The sequence below is a fragment of the Chanos chanos genome, chromosome 3 (assembly GCF_902362185.1).
Source record: "Chanos chanos chromosome 3, fChaCha1.1, whole genome shotgun sequence".
Classification (NCBI taxonomy): Eukaryota; Metazoa; Chordata; class Actinopteri; order Gonorynchiformes; family Chanidae; genus Chanos; species Chanos chanos.
In genome coordinates this window covers 15052552-15078520 of record NC_044497.1, presented here as the reverse complement: position 1 = coordinate 15078520, position 25969 = coordinate 15052552, and the positions used below count along the sequence as shown (strand labels likewise).

At 40.7% G+C, this 25969-nt stretch overlaps 1 protein-coding gene across 1 annotated transcript in view; it reads left to right on the top strand.

The window, feature by feature from the left end:
- The window catches only part of vav3 (vav guanine nucleotide exchange factor 3), a 58844-nt gene that overhangs the window by 1475 nt on the left and 31400 nt on the right, over nt 1–25969 (top strand). The window contains exon 2 of the mRNA XM_030768984.1: nt 8838–8954. Within this exon, the coding sequence (XP_030624844.1) occupies nt 8838–8954 (117 nt within the window). The remainder of the gene's footprint in view (nt 1–8837; nt 8955–25969) is intronic.

The following is a 25969-nucleotide window of genomic DNA, read 5'->3' as shown; positions in this document are numbered from 1 at the left end:
TTAGGAGTGCATTCTTCAGAGGCAAATCTAAAAGTCGATACCAGTTGCTTTTAATATTCTTGTAGAGTTTTGAATATTATTTTATTTTCATTTAGCATCGATGCTCAAGCTGAGCGTGTTTTGAAAATCTGTTAACATGATGTATATTGCTATTGGCATTTTTATTGCTGTACTGGCCAGGAGAAACTGATGGATTGTGTGTGAGCGATGGTTTGTGTGAGGCTATGGGAGAGCTTGTGACTGCAAAAGCTGAAGATTAGACTGTTGCAGTGTGGAAATAATTCTGGCCTCAGTTACTGTTTTGAGAAATACTAATTCCCATTGTTTGATATTCTCTGGAGTTTGTGAAATGTCGGAGCGTGAAATATGTGCATTTTGTTCCATTTTGCCCCATTAGGGTCATATTGTGCTTATGTCAAAATCAATTTGTCATTCTTTGTATTAGAACTGATAATATATTCAAAAACGTAAATAGTAATTCATTCAATATACCTTTGATACAATAACACGCTGCTAGAACTCACTGAGGCTCATTTGAGAGCTCAACTAGGATGTGCACTATTGTAATGTATGTACACATTCAAGTACCAAACCTGCCATAGCTCTTAAGATGTGTATCAATGCTGAGCAAAAGACAAAGAATAAAATCAAACAACTTTGTACTCTTAGTGTGGAGGTTAAATTTACATAACTGAGGGTTGAGATGTGCATGAGGCTGTATTCCATCGTGAATTATTCATGAGGTGTGTGGCAGCTATTTTATCATTGGCTCATTACCACGCATGGGACGCAGGCGTTCTACACCCAAGGGACTGGTGACAGACAAAGGCAGTGAAGAGGCCCGGTGTAAAGATGTAGTCCCAACCTCATCTTCTCACATCCAAGGGCACAATGGACTTTTAATATGGCCCTTTTAATATGGCCACAGCTCTGTAATTAAAACACAATGTATTGCGTCCTCTGCTGATTTATAAGGCACTGTCAACAACAGCAGGGCTGATCAGATGGAGAAACAGGCTGGACGTGGTAATTATGGTCTGTACTCTAGTGAATGGGAATTAATTTGACACAAAGAAAGAGCAATTTTACCAGTTACCCGTGACTGAAAGCATAACAAGTTCAAACTGAATCTTAAAATGGTGTTATTTATTTATTTATTTTTCTTTAGGCACTAGCCTGTTCATTTTTTCTTTTCTGCAGATTATCAAGCCTAGCCTCAAACTCAGTTCTCAACTGCAGGTACAGTGTAGTGATTCTACTTGTTAAACGAACAGGAGATAGTAATAGTGGTGGTGACAGGTGTTACAGTAGCATGCAAAAACTAACCCGCTTTTAGAAACAACCCAATGGTGAGCACACTAAATAAACAAACAAACAAACAAACATTAGAATCAGCAGTATGATGTTTTGTGTATGCATTACCAGACAGAGAAAAGTTCATTTGCATATGGAATACATCATTTAGCCTATTTGTGTCTCTCTGATGACGTCTGTTGAGTTTCTGGCTGCGGAACACACAATATAAAGTCACCGGACACTCTCACGAGATTGGTGAGACACCCCACAAGATTTTATGAGCGGGAAAGATGGGAGAGGTGAAACACATCCAGCGAACACTAGGTCAGGTGCTTTCCAAGCAATGACGCCCAGGAAATGAGGAAACGGGATAGAGGAAGGAAGTGAAACTCAACGCGATGTGCGAGGATCTCCGCTCTGTAGTGTAGTTCCCATGATATCAGAGCCGCTCCTCTGGTCTCCTCTCATTTATCTAAAGCTCTTAACCAGTACATGCTGCACTCAGCCTACACAGTGCCTGCACACTCACACAAAGGAGAGAAAGAGTACTTGAGCTCTACAAGAAATACATGAAACCATTTCAACCTCTGGCTATTAAAACTTAGTTAACTTTCACACCTATGGTAGATAATTGTTTTTAAATACAAATTGTCCTGTAAATACCTCATTCTCTGCACTTTGTAATGTTCACTTATCTAGACCATTTTGTCCTTTCATTCAGTAAAGCTTTCTACTGTATGTTAGTGTTACGCACAGTGTCGGTAGAGGACATGTGGAGCATACTGTATTACTTTGTACACTCATGTTCCATGTTTTCTCACACTAGGTTTTTCTTATGTAGTGTTGTCAGAGCCAGGGAGTCTGGGGTTTATCAGAGGAGCTAAGGGCAGGGGAGTGCATGAGGAGGATCAGAAGGTTACTGGTCAAAGAAACCTAGTTTCCTCAGGAAACATTTCACTCCACTGATTCTCAGAGTTTACTGAAGACATGTGGTTCAGAGCTTACACAGTGAGATCTGATTAGAGAGACATGCAATGCCATAATTCAGATCATTTTGTGTTTGTATGGTAGCAAGGGAAAGGATTTTGGCAAAAAAGGTCTCTGAGCTACTACAGCTTGTATTTAGAATATGTTATAAATAAATAAATAAAGATAGACAGTATGCAGTCATAATAATAATTGCGCACACACAGACACAGACACACACACACACACACACAGAAACATACATTTTTCTTTACATCCTGTGAGGGATTTCCCACTGATCTCCATTTTACTGTGAATAAAAACTATATAAAGCCGTAAAGTGGTATAACACTGGATTGTTCAGTATCGACAGTGAAGCCAGGGGTGATTTTTATGTATGAATATTTATGGTATGGTTATGACTACTACGTGCAACACAAAAACCTCATGACATACATATTCATTCACTTTTCTTGACAACACGAGCACTTATTTTCACATGCTCGAGTAAAGCCCTTTCCACCAGCCAGACTCTCTCTCGCTCTGTCTCACACACACACACGCATGCACACACATGCAGACACACGCACACACTTACACACATAGACGCACACATGTGCGCGCGCGCGCACACACACACACACACACACACACACACACACTGCTGCTGACCTTTCTTGCTGTCACCAAGGTAACAGGCTCTACTGTAAGGCTTTGGGGATCAGGAAAGAGAACGACCTGGTGCAGTAAAAGGGATAGTCCACTATCAGCTCATGAGCCTGAAGATTAAACATTTTAAAATTCCACAAACAGCTCAAGCCTTTATATTTTAATTATGAGGAAAATGAATAAAGGGAATTTTATTTTGTAAGGACTGTGGCTAATTTTAAATTTCCAATTGTCTCAACTTCCTTATTCTATTTAATTAAATATGTTTGTCTGTATCGCAGCGCTATGAACATCAGTGCAGATGCAAATGATGATTAATGCTGAGAAATACATTGGAATGAGATTTATAAAAAGCACAGACCTTTTACGCTGAGCAAAGCTCTCCCACTTGCAGGCAATCCATATTTATTTCATTTGAGCAAACCTGCCTAGTCCACTTGATGAGATTTGTATCGTATTGCGAATGTTTTAAGGGCTTTTTGTCTGTACTCATATCATTAGGTGGAAGAAAGAAAGATTATTAATGTTCATTTAATTGCATTTTAATGTTGCTCTCCATTCAAATGGTGGGTTAAATGGCCCATTGAAAAGTGTAATGTCCCAACTATGACATGACAGTATATCCGGGGGTTTTTGTGAGGGTATAAACCTTCCCAACCGAGATCCTGTTCATGTTCATATTTGCAGAGGCAAAAGGGAGTTGAATGTGTGGATGCTCCAGTGGTGAACCGTAGTCATCTAACCATAGCTGGACTCAGATGGTTCGAGACACACATTGCCTCCAGCACTGATGCAACCTTTTCCTCAGACCCCTGCTCGAACAATGAGAACACAGTGCAAAATTAAACAGGCATTATTACATTGTCTGATTCCTGCTAAAAATAAAACAGCAATTTGAGCAGTGGTAATTCATCGGTTTGGTTGGTATTTCTGTAGAGCGCCAGACAGAGAGTAATATAAATTTTTACCCTTAAGTGAATGTAAATTGCGTTAGAAAACTGAGATCGTGTGCACGGATGTGTGTGTTTGAGTGGTGAATGATGTGTTACTTAACCTTGCACAAGCAGTTTTTTTTTTTTTATAACAGAGTATCAGAGTGTCATATAAATGTTGTGGGTGACAGAATAATGGGAGCTACGTTAACACTGTCGCACATGCTAACGCAGATAGCACCTGACTTCACTGTCAGTTCAGCTGAGAGTAGATGCATGGGTATTCACAGTAGCCTCCTGAGGGGAAGGTTGGGGGAGGAGAAGAAAGGAAGGCCAAGAGATGATAGAGAGATGGGGAGGAGAAGAGAGAGAGAGAGAGAGAGAGAGAGAGAGAGGGAGAGAGAGAAATGGTAGAAGAATGAACCTGGGAGCCAGTGGACAGGGGGTGGGAGTGGGCGGTAGGTTGGGGGGGGGGGTGTGGGGGTCGCTTGTTTAATGTTGACTGATGAAGGTTCTTCACACATGGCCCAGGATGCACTGCTGTGGCGTGTGCAGTCCTCCATGAAGGGCACTCTGCCATGAGTCTGCAGATGAAGGCAATTTAGCCAGCAGTCACTGTCTCCGCTCTCCCAATATGCCACCTCTCTCCTGACCCCTTTAATAGGACACAGAGTCACAGCAGGTGGCACAGTACCAGAGTATGCATGTCACAGTGCATTCACTCATATGCACTGGTCTGTAAAATATAAAATAGTTATCAATATTAATCTATTACTAATCCACTCCCGTTTCGTATAGAAGTGAACTATTGATTATGAGAGAGCAAATTCAGTTTCATATGAGTTTGGATAGAACACTCTCCCCCATTATAACACTTGCTAGAAGTCTTACTGATCCACACACAATTGCCTCTTTGCAGAAGATCTGGCTTGTTTATTAATTCAGAATGTTGCTTTTAAATGTGTTTTGTCTGAATGAAATATTTATTATATGTAGTATGTGTTATAATGTTTTAGCTACTCACTTGTAGCGTTACAGTTTTTGTCATTTAAATAATGTGAAAGTTAATTATTACACGATTGAGTAATAAATAAGAAAATTAAACCATAGATAAATAATTTAGTTGATGGAACTGTTGGATGATGCGGGCTTGGCTTTAAGCTGAAGCATTGATCGCTGTCTGTGAATTATGGTTGTGTCAGTGGAGTTCTTCATTAGCTGCATTACCTTTCTGTCTTTAAAACGCTTCAGAGAACATTTGCCCGGTCCGCCACCATTACAGAAAATCAGTTCGATGCAGTTAGCAGATGTCATTTCAACATAGATTTATGAACATATCGCCTGCCTCACATATTCAGCTGTCTGCCAACAGATCAGGGTCCTAACTGCAGGGGCAATGTTTGATGTGCTTCATAGGTTTTCCTTCATGATGAGATAAACGGACTTTTCTGTATGATATTCTATATGTTGGAAGGGGGACTGCTGGGAGAACAGGCAACTTGTGTGGGTGTTTTCTGTGCACCCTGCTTGTTTAGCTCACTTCTCTGTTGACCCAAATTGGACCCAGTTGTGAAAATGTGCAGCTGTTTCTCTTCACCCAGCACTTTCTGGTCCTCCAGTCCAGCTGATGTTTCCTGATGGCAGTTCAAAACGTCTCCACTTTTCTTTGTTGACAGTTCTGCTCACATAGCTGCTTCATTCTTTTGCTTTACACAGGCCCAGTTTATTTTCACCTGCTCTTTAGCGTTTTCACACAAATAATTCAGCCTAAATTTCATAACCATATTGTAAGCAATAACCATACTGTAATAAATGTAATATCATATCTTTACCATAACACGTAAATTTAAATTTAGGTAAAAATCTGTCTGGATTCAAGTTGAATTCTCAGCCCTTATACTCAAGGCGTTGGATCTTAAATGTGAAACTTATTTCTCTTCATCAAATTCAATTGATTAAAGAGTCCGTTGGGCCTCTAATTGAATTTCAGCGAGGACCTGATTCTTCCTTTAGGGGCTGTGCTATTTCATTCCTGTTAATTGACATTCATTAGCTAATAGGCATGAAAAGCACAGAGGTTTGCCTAACTGAACTTGTCTTGCGTGGTCATAATCTGAGATCTCATCACCGAGGATGCGATAAGCCGCGCACCGCGCATTGCTTCAGAACAGACTTATCGGTATGGTTGCCATAGAACCTCTGAGTGTCGTGTGGAATACATAAGTAGAAATGGCCAGACACATACATACACGTGATTTCAGAGCTGGATCTGCTCCTCCGCTGTTCCCACCCCCATTTACCATCCTTTGTTTCACAGCTGGAGTTTCATTAGAGATGAAATATGTTGCATTCATCACAGTCACGTTGTGAATTCGCGTTCTCACGAATGTGACATTTGCGTGAATGTTTTCTGCATGTAATGGGACATTGTGGTGCTTTACAGACTTAATGCAGATATGTGGAACTCCAGCAGAAATGGCTGCAGTGACCTGCTGCATAGTTTGAGTAACGCTGCCAGAGCAGGTTCTGAAGGGTTTCGCATGCGTTTGCACGCAGGCGGGAGGGTGGGCAGGGGCCTGCGTTGTCTCAGATGAACTCCTCTGAGGTTTGGGGCTACTTAATGCGCAAGACAGTGAGCAAGCTCAAACGATCTCCTACCTCGCCACGCTCTGCTATGCTTGTTAGCTCTCTCTCTCTCTCTCTCTCTCTCTCTCTCTCTCTCCTCATTTCTGTAGGTGCTGCCGAGCGGATTCAAACGCATGACAGCACTGTTTCTCTTTGATATTATGCCTCCCTCAGGACACTGTAAGACTCCCGAGTGTCTGCAAGATGTGCCTCTCTGATAAAGTGCGACTCAGTAGAAGTGTAAACATTAAACGTGTCTCCTAGCTGCATATTGTTACATATCTCGTTTGTCTTATCTCTGTGCTTAAGTGGCTCAAGGCCTAGTTCAATGAACTCACCTAAAATGTCAAAGAAAGACCCAGACTGTGTTTCTGAGTCTTGAGCTTTAATGTTCATAATAGATCAGAAAGAGATAGGTAAACATATGAGAAACCCCTAACACATAAATTATAATAGAACAAAATTCAGGGAAGATGACCTTTCTTATGTCCTTGTTTATTATATGCAGAAGACAGAATGAAGCTAAAGATGTGTTAAAATTCTACAAGATGTCTTTGCTTTTCTACAGAGAACAGTATTCTGTCTCTCTCTCTCTCTCTCTCTCTCTCTCTGACAGGACGCCACAATAGACAGCATGGAGGGCTTGATGGTTTGCTTTAGTCATCTGATAAAGCCACTTCCTGTCAAATGTAGCCTTGCGAATGAAGCATGCTAGTGAAAAAAGTAAAAGTGAAGTCTATCAGTCTTAAAAAAAAACCCTCTTGGAAAAGGACATGAAGGTAGAGTGAGATGTTCGTTGATAATGTGATTAGTGAGGTAGTCTTCTGAGGACCTCCGGAACTCCAGAGCTTGTCTGACAACTGTCTGTATTAAAGGGAAAGCTTTCTGTCTGGCCTAGAACAGGACGCTCATTAAGATTCTTATCAGGGGATTTGAGGAATATGGCCTGTCTTTCTCATTTGATTTGCTTACCACCATTTCCTGCTTTAGCCATTTATCAGTTCGATACACACTTTATATCAATTTAGAGATTTCTTTAAAGAACCATCAGCATTTGTTTACAATTAGAAGAGAATACTACAGACTGTGCTGTACGCATAGATGTCAAGTCAGTATGAAGGAAACGATTGGAAATTCCAGTGTCAAGTTGTAATTGTATTTGTTATGTGAATGATATATAACGTGATGTAATAGCATTCCAGTTTGGAAATGGCTCAATTTACACGCAGGGTAACTAACAAACATGTAGGACGTATTTCTAAATAGAGACAAATTAGCAGATGTCTTTATATTTCTGAAATGATGTCATTTCCACATGACACGTGTTGTTTTGTCAACAAATTAGTTTACGGACATTTGCGGCCCTTGCCTGAATGAGACAGTTTTTGACATCCTTAGTTATACCTTATTACATTTATCACATTTTCTATCAGCAGTTTGTCACATATGCAATATCAGTCTCAATGGCTCTCCTGTTAATCCTAAAAAGTCTGCTGAAGAGGTTAATGCATTTTATAGGTGTGACAAAGCACCACTCTTTCCTCAGATGAAAGCCAACACCCTGTATTAGCGTTACCCTGCTGACTCTTGTCTTGATACACTCTCTGACTCTATGTGTTTGGATGTAGCCCAATTTGCTGATTTTCATTAGGCTGCTGGGCCAAAAGCATTCATTACACAGAACCGTCTGGACAACCAAAGAGTTGTACATTCATTTTGTGGTTTACATTGTTATCAGGATGTGTTACTGGGGACCTCCCACTTAATCAAAGATTTGAAAGTACAGCTGGTTTTCTCTGCCATTACCATTCTAAAATATGAAACTTTAGGCTTGAATTTTCTGTCGAGTCACTGTAATGTTTTTTGTGGGATGGCCAAGATAAATTGTAAAGCAGACTTCAGCTTTTTCGTCCTCGTAAAATTCAAACCAAGAAGTACATTGAGGTTTTTTTTTTTTCAGACATTTTGTGCCAAACAGCTGCAGAGACGATTGTGCAATTCGCAAGTGCAAATCTGAGGAAGTCGAGTGATTAGCCGTGCATTTTTCAGATAGCCAAGAATATCTAAATATGATTAGGCCTATTGTTTTTAATGCTTATTCTCAGTCTAGACTTGAAAGAAAAACTTTAAGTCACCCATTATGGCGTAAGTGGATGGAATAATTTGTTCTCACTCGAGATCAAGCTGATAAAATGGTTACATTTGGTTTCTCTGTATTTCTCAACTTGCTCCCTCCACTTTTTTCCAGCTCTCCTGTGGATTCTTTGATTAATTGTCCAGTGTACGGTCACACAAACTGAATTTTTTATCTTCACAATAATGTACTGTGTTACTCTGCTCTGTTTTCAGTTTCTTTGTCTGAAGAACATCAGGACCTTCTTATCCGCCTGTTCGGAGATCTTCTCCATGAAGAAGAGCGATCTGTTTGACCCCTTTGACCTCTTCGATGTCCGAGATTTTGGAAAGGTGAGGCCATAAATATTTACTTTTCTCTCATATTTAGCTTTCAGCTTCTTCTGATCCAGTTTGATCCAGAATCAAATCCAATGTGTTCCTAAAACATGGACATGGCTTCCTGAAGAGAGGATTTTTCTTTTTAAACGTCAAAAGATTTTTCACTACCCAGTCTTCTGTACACATGAATAAGCGTTTTGGGTATGATCTAAGCATTTGCCTCAGTTGCTCTGAGACGTGCCAAATGAGGACAGAATGGTGTTTGAGTTTCCACTCATTAAAAAGCTACATTTTAGAGCTGATTGTGTGTGTGTGTGTGTGTGTGTGTGTGTGTGTGTGTGTGTGTGTGTGTTTTAATGGAGTTAAAAGCCTTGCCTTGGTTCGTTATTTCCTCTGAGACGGTGAAGCTGTGTGTGTGTGTTTCTGCAGTCTCCTGCGTTTTAAATGTCTGGGTCTCTTACCCACCCTGCTGATAATGTAATAAAGGCTGTAGTGTGTTTAATTAAAGATCACTCGACTACAGCAGGGTGACGGGACTTCCCTCTGAGAGGGTGGGACTTCGCTGGTAGGGACGTGTGGCGCTTGAAGCTTTGATGAGGATATGGGTCAGATGTTTGTTTCTGATGTCTGAGAATGTGTGTGTGTGTGAGTGTGTGTGTGTGTGTGTGTGTGTGGGTGTGTGTGTGTGTGTGTGTGTGTGAGTGTGTGTGTGTATGTGTGTGTGTGTGTGTGTGTGTGTGTGTGTGCTTGCTGCGGAATGTCTATGTTGTTATGTAGCTTAAGCTTTGCGGCGGTAATGAACATATGAGTATGTGTGTGCGTGTGTGTGTGCGTTTGTGTGTGCGTGTGCGTGTTTGTGTGTCAAACCCATACTGAACTCACTGATGTACAGCCCCAATCTTGTCAATACTGACGTGGCACCCACAGAGCCAGATGGTCCTCGTGTACAAACACACACGACCTTTCACACCTCCCTCATCTGACCTCCAACAGTACTCAAAGATACTTCTTGTAACTTGGCAGCACAACATGAATTATTCTCAAATGCTCAAGCTTGAAACTACATAAAAAAAGAACATAAATAGATCATTGTCAAATTGTTTGTGCCTCTGACGAAACACTGAAATAAAGACAGCTGATCGACACAAATAATTATTTATGTAATATATCTAATGTTGTTTGTGATCATTTTTTTTAACTTGAAATGATGAATTAGGCTGTTAGTGATGAAAGTCCTGTTGGATTGTTATCAAAGTGTCATTTTCACCCACATCATGAGAGCTTACATGTCACAGCCCACACGTTTACACATCAGACATTGATATACCTTTAGGCTACAGATCACAAGTCTTTTAGCTTCTCTTTTAAGTGGTATGAATCTTCTTAATTCAGTTTGTGATTCTTCTGCGTGGGCTCAAAACAAGCCTTTTTTTCCTTCAATTTGTTCTTAGAAATTAGGCTTTGATCAACAAGCATCATGCACAATAAAGAAATGATGCATAGAAGTCAACAGGGCCAAAACTAAAAATAAATAATTTGCTTAACCATTCTCGAAGGAAATAACAGTTGATCTCTTTCAGTCGGTTGTTGCGCAATTTCTTCCTTTCTGCCAAACCCCCGAAAAAGATAAATTCTAAAAATGTCCATCAAATAGCTAAGTTACATTTTTTTTTCTGTTGGCCTTTTAATTCATCTTTATGGTTAATTGTGTCATGTTTCTTAAATTTGATTTTTTTTTTTCGTCCCTTTTCTCTTATCCGGCAAGCATTACGGCCCTCAGAGCACTCATGATGTGAATGAATAGTGAAACTTTCCATCAGATTAACAGTGATTTTGTAGCCGTGTTGAAATCTCATGCCTCCTACGCTGGTGAAAACGTCAATCAACAAAAATTGAATTTGCTAAGTGAAAACCTCTTCTTTTTTCTTTAATGCACTAGAAATAACATTTCATTGTAAAAAAAAAAAAGAAGAAAAAAGTAAAGAAAAAAGAAAACAGGTCAAGCTGATTCATTCCAGACTCACTAATGGAGAGAAAAAAAAAAACAAAACAAAAAAACAAATAAGAAATGCTGTCACTCATCTTCAGCTTGCAGTATGCTTCATTTGTATCGTCCTTGTATGGTTTAAAAATAGGCACCACAGTAATCTCAAATAAAACATGCATTCAGCTCATATTCACTTTTGTAGGAGTGTGCTCTGAGAAAGGTACAAATTTTTTTTACATTCATTCTGCACTGATCATCTTTCGAGGAAGGTCGATCCTTATTAGAAGAAACTGAATGTAAGCTGGTCTAAGCTACTTTGACAGGAAGAGACTTGTCTTAGATTCATGTTATGTCAGGTTTTTTTTTGGTTCCTAAATGGATTCCCCTCTGCTTTAGTTGGGGTAGAAGAGGTTGTTCATCAGGGTCTGTCTTCCATATGTCATGTGATCTTGTCCACAGCTGCCTCTCATATGAGCACATCTGCTAAGTCTCTTATCACAGGCAGCTTCTGTGTTTTCTTTACTCAGTATAGCGGCCTAAGAGCAGCTAGACAAACACGCGCGTACGCACACACACACACACACACACATGCGCTCTCTCTCTCTCTCTCTCTCTCTCTCTCCCTTTCTCTGTGTGGTAGCTGTTTTTTCCAGTTCACTGAAAAAATAAAAACCCCAAAACAAAATTTAAAAAATCTGTCCTGTTTATCTGCCATCTTTGATTATTTAATTTTGTAGCCGGTCCTTTGACAACTGAAGACTGTTGGTTATCAGTGGAAGAATGGCCCCTCTTTTATTATTCGTCAAGAATGAATGATTTGTGATTTACCTATGATTTCTGCTGTAAGCTGGCATGCTTTGTATAAAGGATAAGTTTCATGAGAAAATATAGGATAGCTACTTCACTAGTATGAAAACTAGTAAAATGAAAATATTTGAGAAACAAATTTATTTTATGTTAGCAGCATATTTTTTTTGCATGTTTTCAGAAACTGACCAAAGATAGTATGACACATATACACATTCATATATACATATATACATAAACACACACACACACACACACACACAAGCACACACACACAAATGATGTACTATATACTACTGAATATTTCTGTTCCTTTGGGTGTGCTAATGAACATATAGATATTGCACTGTGTTGTCGATGTCTTGAGCTCTTGATTGAGAGCTTGTTGTAATGATTTCTCTTTATATATTAATAAGTCAATAGAAGAATATCGCAGCGGCGCGGAGAGACAGATTACTGCCCACTTTCCCACCCCTCTGATGAGTAATCTAATTCGGTCTATTCATCCATTCATCATCCAATCAGTCTCAAAAACAACAGAATCAATCATGGCGCGCCTAATCTTTAAAGAGGGTCTTCATTCCGGAGTGACTGAAAGACATAGGTGGTAACTGAATTGAAGTCATTTACATTCAAAAAGAGAAATAATTCCCATTTTAAATTCATAATTTAGGGCAGGGGTATATTTCTGGAGTGATTGTGATTAATTATGGGGTTTTGTCCAAGAATGGGCTTGTAATGGAGGGTTCTTGTGCGCCGATTCTAATGGAAGGTTCGATGACATCAGTCATGTGATTTCTCTGTCAGCACATTCGCTCTATTTCTGAAGAAAGAAAAACGCTGATGTGCGATAACTGCTTGGGAGTAAGTAGAAGTGACATGTTACGTATGTGTCTAAATAAACTTTTTTGGTCAGATGTTAAAGAAGTGAGACATTTCGCCAGTACGGATACTGCAACAACAGCAGTAGAGGATTTGTCTACCCTGCAGATTTTAAAAGGGAAACAGTTTGACTGAGGCTTTTGAATTTGCTGCTTGGAGTCATGGTCACTACAGTTGAAGGAGAAGGCATTCTTCCACCATTTAGGAAGTTCCGCTGTCTGTCAAGTTCATTTCTTTATACTCTGTTTTAACCTTAACCATATGCATTTTTCATATTCAGTTCCTTTTCTTTGGACCTGTGGTCAATGCTTTGATCATTCAGTCAAGGAGAATGAAGTGTTGATCAGAGATAAACTGTCTAAGAGAGGTTAATAAAGGGTGGGGAAAAACCTCCATGCACCTACAGAAAGAGGTCACAATATGTCATTGCTGATATGTTCTATTCCTCTGAGACCGGGGCGCTTCAGTATTTTCGGTCTAAGCTCTTGGTGAGAAGTGTTTCCACTTGTTCGTTTTATGACGCATAGTAATTAGCAGTGATGAGTTTCCTGTGTTCAGTTTTGATTGATTGTCTCCGAGCTGAGGTTTTATCTGATCAGTTAAACTGCGTAAATTTTGCACCCCTGACTTCTAGTGCTAGTAGAAGCAAAGATGTTGATGCACAGGAAGTGACACGTTAGTAAAAGCCTCTTCTTTTTGATTTTGAAACCACGGCGGGGCCTCTGCAAAGACTCCCTGAGCTCAGCTAAATCTTCATCCCCCCCAAGCCCACCCCTCCATGCAGAGAGAAAGAGGTCAGATAAGAGAGGAGGTGAAGACACATCTGTGCACTCATTGGATTTCCAGGGTTAAATATATCACCGCTACTGAAGAGAGAGACAATAATCAATAGCTATCCTTTCTCTCTCTCTCCATCATCCCATCAATATCTCTCTTCTTCTACCCCCATCCCCTTCTCTTTTTCATTCCTTATAAACTGTATCCATAAATCCATGAATGCCCCCCCCTCCCCCCCAGCATCTCCCTGTGGTGTTATAGTGCCCTTCAGAGCTTGCACTCCTGGGCGGATGTGCCATCCTGGGTATCAAGTGACAAGCCAGGCCGGTAATAGATACTTAGGGGACAGTTCTGGGGTTGGAGTGGGGGTTCGGGGGGTGGGGGGGGTCTTGGGGGTGTGAGGGGTCCATGGGCCTGTTCACATCCGTGCTGAGGGATCACACTGGGTTTGATGACACAGGGAATGTGCGGCTCGCTTACAGTACAGTCCACGGCCAGATTCCTGTCGTGGCCAAGCATTGTGTTCCAAATGCTGGCATAAACATGTATGTCCCTGCAACACGGGGTGAACTCAGATAATTCGCCCTTACTGTAAGGAACGGGCAGGAAAATAAGTGGGAGAAATGAATTGTTAGTCCTCCTAGTCCATGTTTTTCTCATAAAATGTTAGTCTGTTGCCTGACATTTCAAAATGAATTAGAAACTCTGTTCTGTTTGGTACGAACCTCTAGCGTGTTATCAAGTGGCTGTTGCATTTCTGGTGTTTGAGAGTTGTCACGGATCTTGACATTTGATGTGACTGAATTGCATGCATCAGTGTGTGTTGCTGGGTCTCTTTGTGCTTGAGTGCATACAGGCTTGTTTGGTGGGGGGCAGTTTGAAGGGGTAGGGGTTGGGGGGGGGGGTTGGTGGTGTGAGAAACCAAACAGAGACTGGAGTGTTTCTCAGCTTCCTCTCTTACAGCTGTGAACTCCTCTCCGGCCGTCTGCTTGAAGCTCTTTTAACAGCTAGACTTTGATGAACACCACGTTCTTCCCTTCATCTTCTAATGCTTCTGGCAACTCTGTCCTTGCACCGATGGAACATTCTGGAAACACTGTGGTGGGGTTTGAGATTTTGAGAGCAGGACGGTGTAGCGGTGATGGTGGGGGGAAACAGCAGTTGTCACTGGCACTGGGCAATAAATCTCAGAGAAGAGGCCAAGGTCACCAGGCTCATTTGGAGGCGTGGACAGGACATTAATCTGTGTTTAATGTGCGCAGTGTAGAGCAAAAGAGCATAGAGAGCTCAGAGGCTCCAGACTACAGACAGCTCCCAGGGGCTTGACTCATCTGAGAGACAGGGAGACAGGGAGACAGGAAGCAGGCAGCGGAAACACCCCTATCTGCCCTCTCGACACATCTCAAAGGCCCAACAGATGAGTGCTGCTACTGCTAGATTAAAAGAGTCTGGAGAAGGGGCCTCAGCAGTGTTCCTGTGTACGTGAAAGTGTGTAGATCATTGTTTGTGTGTGTGTGTGTGTGTGTGTGTGTGTGTTCATGCGTGCGTATTTGCGTGCACATTTATTTAAAGAGGAGGGTGTCATGCTATGAGTGTGCACGATGGCAAATTTGATTGTGTTTGTGTCATTCTAAGAGTAGCCTGACGAAACCGGTACTCCTGTGTGTGTGTATTTACACCTATGTGTTTGCGTGCCTCTGTGTGTGTGTATGTGTGTGTGTGTGTGTGTGTGTGCGTGTGCGTGTATTCCTCTTAGTACACTAATGCAGGTGCATTGGTTTATCAGAAGACTGTCAGGGTGACAAATAGACCCACCCCCTGCCCTCATCTTCCTCGGTCCCCTGGTTGTGTTGCTCTGTTCTGGGGTGAGTGAGGGAGCAGCGAGGGCTGGGCCTTGGCCCCTTAACCCTCAGCCCTTTGACTTTAGACCTCTCCACCACATCTGCCTGTTCAGCAGGGGGCCCTTGTCTCTGCCCCTGTCGTAAACGGCTGGAAAACACTCGTACTTCCTCTTTCCTGCCCCCTTAGGCAACGCAACGCGGCGTTCCCTTAAGGCCACACTGTGGGTTTACTTCTTCTTCCTGTGGTGTTTCAGACCCATATGAGCCCTGTTGGAGGGAGGGAGTGAGAGAAAGAAGAGAAAACAGGGAGGTGGAGAGGTGGCACACAGCCCTGTTCTTATCTCTCTTGGCCTAGCCTGGGGCTAAGAGGCTTTAGTACAGTGCTAAACTTCATGTGGTTTTTGAAAATGTCACTTCTGGTAGAGAGGGAAAGAGTGAGTGTTGTTAAACAGAGAATTCGTTTCATGGATGAATGCGGGGAAAAAAAACTAAACTAAAAAACCCTAATGTCAGAGATACATTTTTAGACATTTAGGCTTGTACTCAAACAGCAAGAATAGTTTTGTGACTTTTTGTGAATTACTCAGATGTAATCCTGTTTCCCAGTTCATGCTGTAGTCTTTTGAGGGGTTTTGATGTGAAGCTGGATACATGCATAAGATATGACATTTCAGTAACCTTTCATTTTGTTGGTCAGTTTTACCTCGGGCATAATTCATATGTAACTCAGAATTCTTGAGGGTTAATGTGGTTTTCTGATAAGATCCATTTTTCCCTGATGACTGCGTAAATGCCGCACAGAAGTATGGCTCAGCAATTTGTATGTGTTCCCAAAGCTAACAGATTCATAACAAATTCAACGGATTCCATGCCTCATGTTGAGCTGTCTTGTAATTTTTCTCACACATTTCAAAACGTGCCCTGACTTCCTGTGACGTTTGTTACAACAGCGTTGCTGTTAACATCAACCTCATGATGACAAAAGGCTCATGTGAGGAGTTTCAGACAAAAATTCCGCTCTTGGGCTCATGTTATCATACACAGAACGTTGTCTATATCGAATTTTGCAATGTTTATTTGGCGAAAAGCAGAGCCGGCATTGACCGAAGCGCTGCAGTAGAAACGTAGGGCGTCAGTTCGGATGGCCTCCGCCTCTTGTGTTGATATGTGACTGATGCAGCTCACATGGAGGTGTGAAAGATTAAAGATGGTTTTGTGTTTTTTAGTAAACTGTGTGCCTAGCTGCGGTCTGACCTGGCACGGATGGAGAGGTTTCTTCTGCTTTCCTGTGGACCTTACTGAGAGCAATCTGGTCAACATTCTGCAACCATTGGTCTTGCTCAAAGCTGACGCTGTGGCAAACATCAAAGGCCTCTTGCAAAACCGTCCTGCTTACATAGCGCACTCGCATTTCTCATCTCTTCGCTGTTATGTGTTGTGAGCTTGTATTTTGATGTCAGCTATACGCCAAACCATGATTTAGCATGAATGACATGTCTGTCTTTCTCTTTCTCTAGGAATGTGTGTTTGTGTGTGTGTGTGTGTATGTGTATGTGTATGAGTGAGAGAGAGGTGGTAACAGTTGTCCTCTTTGCCTTTATGAACCAGTTAAAAATGATTTCTTTCAAAGATATGTAATCTGTAGTGCATGTTTGAGCTTTGCTCTGGTTTTCTGCGCTTTGGGGCGATATCTCAGGATCTGGTCAGACTAAAGTAAAGCTCCCTCTAAGAATGTCTCTCGTCTCAGTGCATCTAAAAAACGCCACGAGTAAAATTTTCATGAGGGTTTTAAGCAGTTGTCTGAAATGAAGCCGGATAGTCACAGATGGCCTTACTTGAGCATCCCACACGTCCCTGTCAAGCGTGGAGGGGAATCCACTCTAATCTCAACTCTGCTGTCTGTGTTACTGACAATGGGCTGCCAAAAGATAAAAACAAGTTTTATATTCATTTGGTAAAACATTTTAATAAACAACATCAGTCACCCAAACACAAAATCCTTTTTTATTCTTTTTATCTTTTACAGTTGCTTGGTTACATCAGGATTTTTAGAATTCTGCTTCATGTTAAACTGATTCTCACAGATAGGTTAAAGTTATGAAGAACTGAACTTCAGTGGTGTTAGTAGATAATGCATGCCTGCAAGGCATCTTGTGCTTGCACACACACACACACACACACACACACACACACACACACAAACCGAAATGGTGGGCAATTCATTTTGTCCACCAATACATTTCATGTTGAGATTAACGGAAGAGGCTCCAGACCCATATTGATTGCTCATCTTGTCTGTTGAGTGGGTAGTTTGGGCATCAATCAAGATGTACAAACAACTCAGATCTTTTATTCAGATATTAAACTTTATCTCGTCTCCTTCCAGCCCATAGGGACCCAACAGATCAGGTCCAAGGTCAGTCTCGTAAGATCAGAGAACTGAGATCATATAAATACTGGAGAAAATTTAACATTTCAACACACCTGTCCTATTGCAGCTCTGCATTTAGTCTTCTTGTACAGCTTAAAAAAACTTTCATAGTTACACATGTATTTTTTTTTTTTTTTTTTATGGTACTTCACATTGTGAGTTTGTGAGATGAGCTGTTTGTTGAATTTTGTAATGACTTTTTTTGTGTGTTCAGGAAGGATTCAGAGAAAGGTTTGAACTGTATTTGAGAAACAGAGAGCAGAAAGCTAATCTCCTCAGTCATGAGAATTGCTGGCTGTGTATGTGCGTAGGAGAAGTTCACCCTTTGTCCCTTTGCTGTTTAGCTATGCAATTAAAAGTGAATTTTCAGCAAAGCTCAGCATCGAATATTGCACATAGAGCACTGATAACGGCAGACCAAGACGGTCATATTAGCAACATATTACACCCATTAATCCTTTATGAGAAAACAGTTTACAGTGATTTAAAAAAAGCTCAAACTTGCATATTTGTTCAAGTTTTTCATGACGAGCACTCGTGAGTCACTTTTTTTGTGGGTTTTTGGTAAAGAATTTCACAACTGACTTAGTTCCTCAAAACATTTGTGTTTTCCTCTTATAGCTCCAATTTGGGGTTTTTTTGTTTTTTTTTAAATTACCGTTGAAAGTCTCAAAAACTCTGCAGCTGTAATCTTTTTCTCTCATTCCGGATAAACTGGGAGAAAACCCATTGAACTTTAGCCTTATGAAACCACATAAGTCTGGTTTGAGTTTTTGGTCATCATGACAGCTGTTTCCTCTTGGGTGGAACCCCACCTCAGTAATGGTGATTGGGATATCACTTTTTATCTATCCTCATTAATGTGATGAGCCATCTGCAATGTCTCTTTATAACTAATCTTGTATTCATATGATTATCTTTGTTCGTGAGGTGGAGTGAACATGTTTTTGATATATTTGTTATGTAAAAGCAAAGGTCACTTCCTGTTTAGTGTTGCTTGACTTAAGCTCAATAGGTGGAGGGTGTCTTTGCAGTTTTTATGTTCTCACCGTGATTGACTCCTGTAAGGCTCAGACCATACAAGGATATCTTTAGAAAGCTGAAAAAGCATATGTATTAATCAGTAATATAAGAATTGTAGGGTTTCCACAAGCAGAGGGTTTTCCTGAAGGCATTCTAGCTGATTACTGGATATGCTTGGCTGATCTAAGGAGGAAAAAATATTTGGGTTATGTAAATCTCATTTTGGAGGCCATATGTACAAAGATGAATTCATTACGTAATTTCTGCATTTCTAATATGACTTTTTTTTTCTTTCAAAAACCAATTACCCTTTAGGAGTTTTGGTTAGATTTAAAAGATGATGTGTTCTTATTCCAGGAACTTATATTGGAGTTCCCCTTTGTACAGTTACGCTGAAACCAGTACATTTTTAACAAAGCAAGCTGCACTGAGATTTCTTTTTTTCTTTTCCCTTCACCCTCTTTCTCCTTAACAATTCTTTTCTCTTCCAGTAAGCACAACTCGCAACAAGTCCAGTAATGCCAGCATAGCTAGTGCTAGTTGTTGGCACTGAAATGATTGCATTTTACAAGCATCCAGGTTAAATGTGTGAGATACTGCTGGAGTAAGTTTGAGCTCGCTAGACCTGACTGGGCAGCCTTAGCAGACGCTAACAAAGCTCCAGGGCTGTGTTTTAGTAAACTAAACTTCTTAAAAGAGCTCTTTAGCTGAGGAGCTGGGAGGTGTGTAGAGCCTTAACTGCTTACAGCTGACGCCACATCACACTGACAAGGACTGCACATCTTACACGAGCAAGCATTACCCTAAAGTCATCTGCAACCCACCGCACACAGTTAATCCATTATTGCAGCTGAACTAGTGGTCTTCATGTCAAGCATCTTTTAAATTGCACGGACAAAAAGGGCCATAGTTGAATTTTGTCTAACTTTCTCTGTATAACTATTTTTTCATGTCTAGCAGACAGAATTTTTATTACGATGTCAGTTACAGAATCTGTTTTCCGTAATGTAATTTAATAACTGTGGTGTTAATGTAGTAACACTCTAACACACATGCGAGATTTATTTTATGGCATCACACAGTTCTCACAGATATGCTCTTTGTTTACGCACAGTTTAATAAACACAGTTCTTTCATGTCAGACAAAGTCAGCTCAGTTCACACTTATATTCTGGATTTATAGATATGTATCATGTCCTTATTTGGAGACAAATTTGATCCAACATGTTTTTTTTTTTTACTGGGGTGAGTGTTTTAAGTGGGTGGGTATTACCAGTCTATGTCTCTGTTTACTGTCTATCTCTTCTCAGTGTCAGATAGGTGTCCTCTAGCCTCTAGAGTCTAAGTCAAGATGCCATTAAGCCCCTGTGATCCATATCTTCTGGTTTAAGGTCAGGGGGACAGGATAGTAATAAGTCTTAGGAATGAACATGTGACTTTTCACAGTCCTGGAAGGACATTGTCTATAAAAAATGGCCTGACTACATGTTGGGCTGCACTTACGACTCCAGTAAATGAGTCTACAAGAAGTCTTCTTCCTGCAGCTTCACTACAGAGGCCTGACAACCACAGTTGTCTCTGAGGGGATTCCCGCTTCAAAAAGCAGCTCATGTTCCCTGCTGTTATTTTTCTCTCTCTCTCTGTCTTTCTCTCCATCTCTCTCTCTCTCTCTCTCTTTCTCCCTCTCTCCTTCTCTCAAGGAGTGTAAAATACAGTGTAATATTTCAATAAAGAAGATGAGCGGGGAATTCGGCAGGCATTGCAGTGCAACATAAGTGTGGAGATAGCAGTCCTTCACGGATGTTGTTGTTCTGTAGGGCAGGGATAAGGCTTTGGCAGACGCCGTGATGCTCCCAATGAGAAACACAGTGGCGCTCACAGCTGGAGTCTTTTAGCTGTAAACCCAGCTGTGTCTCTGAGCAACACATTGAGAACTCAGAACTCTCTTAGCTAGATTAGAGGAGCCTAGTGCTTCGGTGATCACAGGCGCCAGTCATGGTCCTATCACCACCAAGCTAGGCTAACAACTTGTGACAGATATTCAGATGATCTTGTGGGCAAAATTGCGTGACCTAAGACCAAATATTCTTGTTTTCCTCCTTTCTTTGTTTGATGTTTGAATAAAAACATCTATGGAGTGAATAAGAGTTGGACTCCTTTACAGCAGAAACAAGATGCTACTGAATCAGTTCAACAACTATGTGCTGGCCAAAAAAACCAAACCAAAACAAAACAAAACACAAGCATGAACAAATGAATGAGTGAATGGATGGATGGATGGATGGATGGATGGATGGATGGAGGGATAGATTTTAAAGGAACTGTTTGCAAAGGAACTATTTTGAAGCAGACTTGACACATGAAACACTGGAGGTAGCGGGTGTAAAAGATTGTGTGAGTGTGCTTTTGGGGTTAATCTGTTAATATCAAGTACTAAAACATGTCACACACTCTCTAATATAGTGCTTTTTTATGTTTTGCAAATGCATCATTTGGCTGATCTTCATTGACTTTCACTCATAATGTTTTTTTTTTTCAGCTTTTTGAATTAATTCATGCTTGGACTTTGTAATGAGGAAACAGTGTAAAGGCTGTGTCTCCATTTCAGAGTGTTCCCTTTTTAAAGCTTGAAAATGTATGCAAAGTTAGCCTATAGCATTTTATACTGTGGTCTTTGCAGCTTTGTTCTAAAAATTAGTACCTTTTATTTGTAGACAAACAACACTGCAACAACTTCACTGAGTATGTCACTTTCGTTTCTTATCTCTCTGAACCTCATAATACATAGAACCCAGATTGAAACCACCTGCTGTGGTGCATGCTACGTGCAACCTATACCACCCAAGTGAAAGCAATAGCACACACAAAAAAAATCTTTCTATGGTAATGTATGACAGAATGACAAGAAATTCATGTTCAAACCAGGCTATATCCGCATGCTAAATATTTCATTATGTTTCATTAAGGTAGTCGGTTATCTCTTCTTGGAGTTTTTCACCATCACCAGCATTGCAAGTGCTACTTATGAATATGCATCTGCCAAGATACATATATGTGTGTAAGAGTCTTTGTGTGTGTGTGTACGCGTCTTAGTATGTTTATGGGTGTGTGTATTTGTGTGTGCGCTTGTGTATGTGCAGGTGTGTGCATGTGTGGGTATGTTCATATGTTTATTTTTGTGTTTTGAGGTGGTCTGTAAATGTGAAACTATGTGTGCACGCATGCAGGTGTTATGTTGCTTGCCCACACGCACCCTCGGGGTAGATGTCTAGGGGGGGATGTCTGTACTTGTCTGTGTGGTGACCTTGTGTTTGACCTTTGGGTGTCAGATGGATTGGACTTATAAGCTTATCAACATACCTCCCTGTACAAGATAGATGGAATGAGAGAAAGAGATGTAGGAGGGGGAGGAAGGAGAAAAATGTGGAGGGGGAAGGGGTTCCTTGAGAGAACAGGAGAGCGAGAGGAAGAGCAAGAAGCAGGCACTTAGAAAACGGACCTAAAGATGAAATAAGAATAAGTCTATGAGAGAGATAGAAAAGGAGAGAGATGAGCCCAGTGAGAGAGGGAAAGAGAATGACATTAAAAAGTGAGCGTGAAAGAGAGAGAGAGAAAGAGAGAGAGAGAGAGAGAGAGAGAGAGAGAGAGAGAGGACGATGGAGAATATGGTACAGAGAATGTGTCTGACATTCTGAATAGCAGCTGCACATTTGCAAACAAACACACTGGCTAATTAGGCATTAGCAAGCATAATGAGCCGAGACACTGATCGGCAGCGAACGTTCGTTTTTTGTTTTTTTTGTTTTTTTAATCCAATGATGTTTTAAAGTGTCAGTGAAATTGGATGGAGTTTCTTATCTGACGCACCTGGCAGGCAGACTTTCTGACATTCCAGCAGCCCGGAGACTTTGCAGAGTAATCTGGGTTAATTGGGTTTACAGCAGCAGTCCACCAACCCGTATCCTAATTAGTTTTTGCTGTGGTTTGCATGGAAAGTCTTTTTTTGCTGAGAAAGAAGTGTTTGAGCTGATGTGCTCTAGACTGATTTTTTCCCAGAGTTGGAAAAGTGCTATTTGCAGCACTTTATAGTTGGCGTGTCTGTTTTCATACTTTTCATTGTCCCCAAGTTGTAGATTTATTCATGTTCCAGAATGTAACAGCATAATTAGACACTGTATAGCACAGTGTAATGTGATAAACCATTTTTAAAGAGGTTTCAAGACATGTATGCTGTTTTTAATGTATGTTTTTTCAAAGTTTGACTGGTTTGAAAGGCAATTGTGGAAACACGTAAAGAAAAGGTGTGCATTAGCACTCATACTGACATTTTATGTGTTGTCATTTTAGTCTTTCATATGCCACATCTGCCACTTACCAAGTCATTGTCTATTTTAAGGGTTAGAACTCTGTCACTCAGAATTACAGACATTAATTTGAATAGACCATTGTTTACACTGAGTAATGATAGGGGCCAGATATGATAAAATGGGATCAGACACACAGAGCGATGCATATACACACGTACACATGCAAACACATAGACAAAAAATATACACATACACAAGGTACCTGCATTAGATGACGCCAGCTGTAAAGATTTGACTTTAGAGGCTGTGCAGATGAAGTAGATGTTTTTTTGCCCACTGTTACCTGGTCTTTCATCAGTGTTTCTCTGTACTGCATTGTAAAATACTCTGCTTCTAACACTTGTTGTCTTAGTCAAACCTCTGCTATACTAAAATCCTGACAGTATTCTATATCTGTAACATCCTGACAGTATTCTATGTCTGTAACATCCTGACAGTATTCTATATCTGTAACATCCTGACAGTATTTTATATCTGTAACATCCTGACAGTATTCTATATCTGTATCATCCTGACAGTATTCTATGTCTGTAACATCCTGACAGTATTCTATATCTGTAACATCCTGACAGTATTCTATATCTGTAACATCCTGACAGTATTTTATATCTGTAACATCCTGACAGTATTCTATATCTGTAACATCCTGACAGTATTCTATATTTGTAACATCAGGATAACATTCTATATCCTTAACATCCTGACAGTATTCTATATCTGTAACATCCTATACTATTCCGGTAACATCCTGGCTAAGATTTGGGTAAGTCTGGCAAAGTGAAAGTGCTGGTTATGATTTGTATGGGAAAATTATTTACAGCCCCTGGGTCTCATGAGATTTCATAATTTCCGTAAATTATATACCACAACTGTGAGACACTCTCAGTATGACTAGAGCACTGGACTGCCTACCCTAAGATGGCTCCCACCAATACCACACCCCTTCATCTGCTTTAAAGTATAAGACTCTCCACTGATGAATAAATTGTCACACTTCGTCTCTGCCACAAGACCCAGTTCCTCCCTAAGACAGGAAACCAGACCACTTGTTCATCACTATCAGTCATTGCATCACTTCCGGTGTAAGACGTCAGCTGTTAATAGCCCTGACTAGTATGAGAAAATGACAGACTCACTATACATGAGCCTTTTCCCTTCAACCTAGAAAGTCAACAACTGTTTACTTTATGTATGGGAAGAGTGTATTATACTAAAATGTAATAGAAAACATCAATAGTAATTTGATGTAGAGGAATTGTCAAATTAGAGGCAGAGGATTAAGTTGAAGCTGACAGTGAGGTGAGGTAATGCTTACACATGAGTGGAGGATAAGTTGAAAACAGGGGGATTCCATGTAGGGATCTTTTCTTTTTAAATGCTCTGACCGTGTTTAGCACGCCCTGTGAGAGTTAACCCACCAAAGCCTTCATAATTTCACTGCCGTAGGTGTAGCAACATGGAGTGATTTTTTTTTTTTTTTTTTGCTCTGAAAGATGATCTCTGATCCGAACGGATGAAAGTCTAAGCTCACACACACACACACACACACACAAACTGACACATATGCACTCGGTATGCTCGCGAATTCAAAGCACCCATGCTCCACTTCTGTCCTTGGCAATTAATCATGTTTTTTTTTTTTCCCTCCCATACCAAGGCAGCTGTGCATGCGAAGTCCACATGTTGTCACTGGGACTGGGACAGATTGAGCCTGAAGTCTTCACAAAGAGGAAAATATCGTTCTGTTTATTCTCTGTCTCGCTATCGCTCTCTTGAGGATACGTCTGCCTCTGGCAATGTCCCATGTTTGACTCTTTCACTTGTGTGATATTAACAATGTTAAAAACACATTAAAGCCGCGTTACACGTCTCTGTGACCACTTCAGGGTTATGATCAGAATGGGCCACGTTCACCACAATATACCTCTTCAGTAATATCCTTGCTCAGATAATGTACATCAACAGCACTGACTCACTGATCCTGATGGATTCTGTAGTTCTGTTCATTGTGACTGTTAAGGTACTTATAGAGAAAGATGATCCTACATTAGGGGGCAGAGAGTGGGCATAGACCGAGGGACTACTCATACAGGGTTGCGTGCAGAACCTGGTTAGCACGAGTCGTTTGCAATGTAATTTACTGGAAGCACTGGTGAGGGGTGGGTGAGTGGGTGGCTCACAGGAACTGGTGTGATCACTATTGATTGGTAAAGACTGCAGCCAGAGGCACAATGTGTGTGTGTGTGTGTGTGTGTGAGTGTGTCAGCCCCGATGCACTTGTATGCGCACACATGTAGACACACAAAAACACACACTGATCTCAAATGCTGCAAACCAGTTGTTGTACAGTGTTTTAGGTCTTAATAAATCCTTTTTTTTTTTTTTTAATTCTGTGAGGCATAATATGAGACAATGACTTTATTACATGAAGTGTGGTTTCATACAGAGTGGTCTTATTTAGTACTTGTTTTGATAGATTAATTGTCCTCCAGAATGGGGTATACAGTGTAGAGGAGGTGAAGGACACTGTTTCTATTGATCAGCGTTGTGTGCTGCTCTTCACTGGACTGTGAAATCTGCTGTCTCGTGCATCATTTCTGCGAATTGAAGTGCATTTGTTTAATTACAAGGTTATATTAATTGTCTTTCATGATGGCACAAATCCACTGACCATCCTGCAACGGCCAGACAGATAGTTGTTTGAAGAAAAAAAAACCCTTAGGATAAAATGAATGTTAAAATGAATTGGCAAAATTGGGACACTTTAATTCCTGAAACAAGTATGAACTGCAGTAACTGTGGTATAACAGTATACTTGGTTTATTGAATGATACTGCCCCCTGCTGATCAGCCAGAGGTGCAACATTCATCAGGTAGCGCAATGTGAATGTATATAATTTTACAGTTTAAAC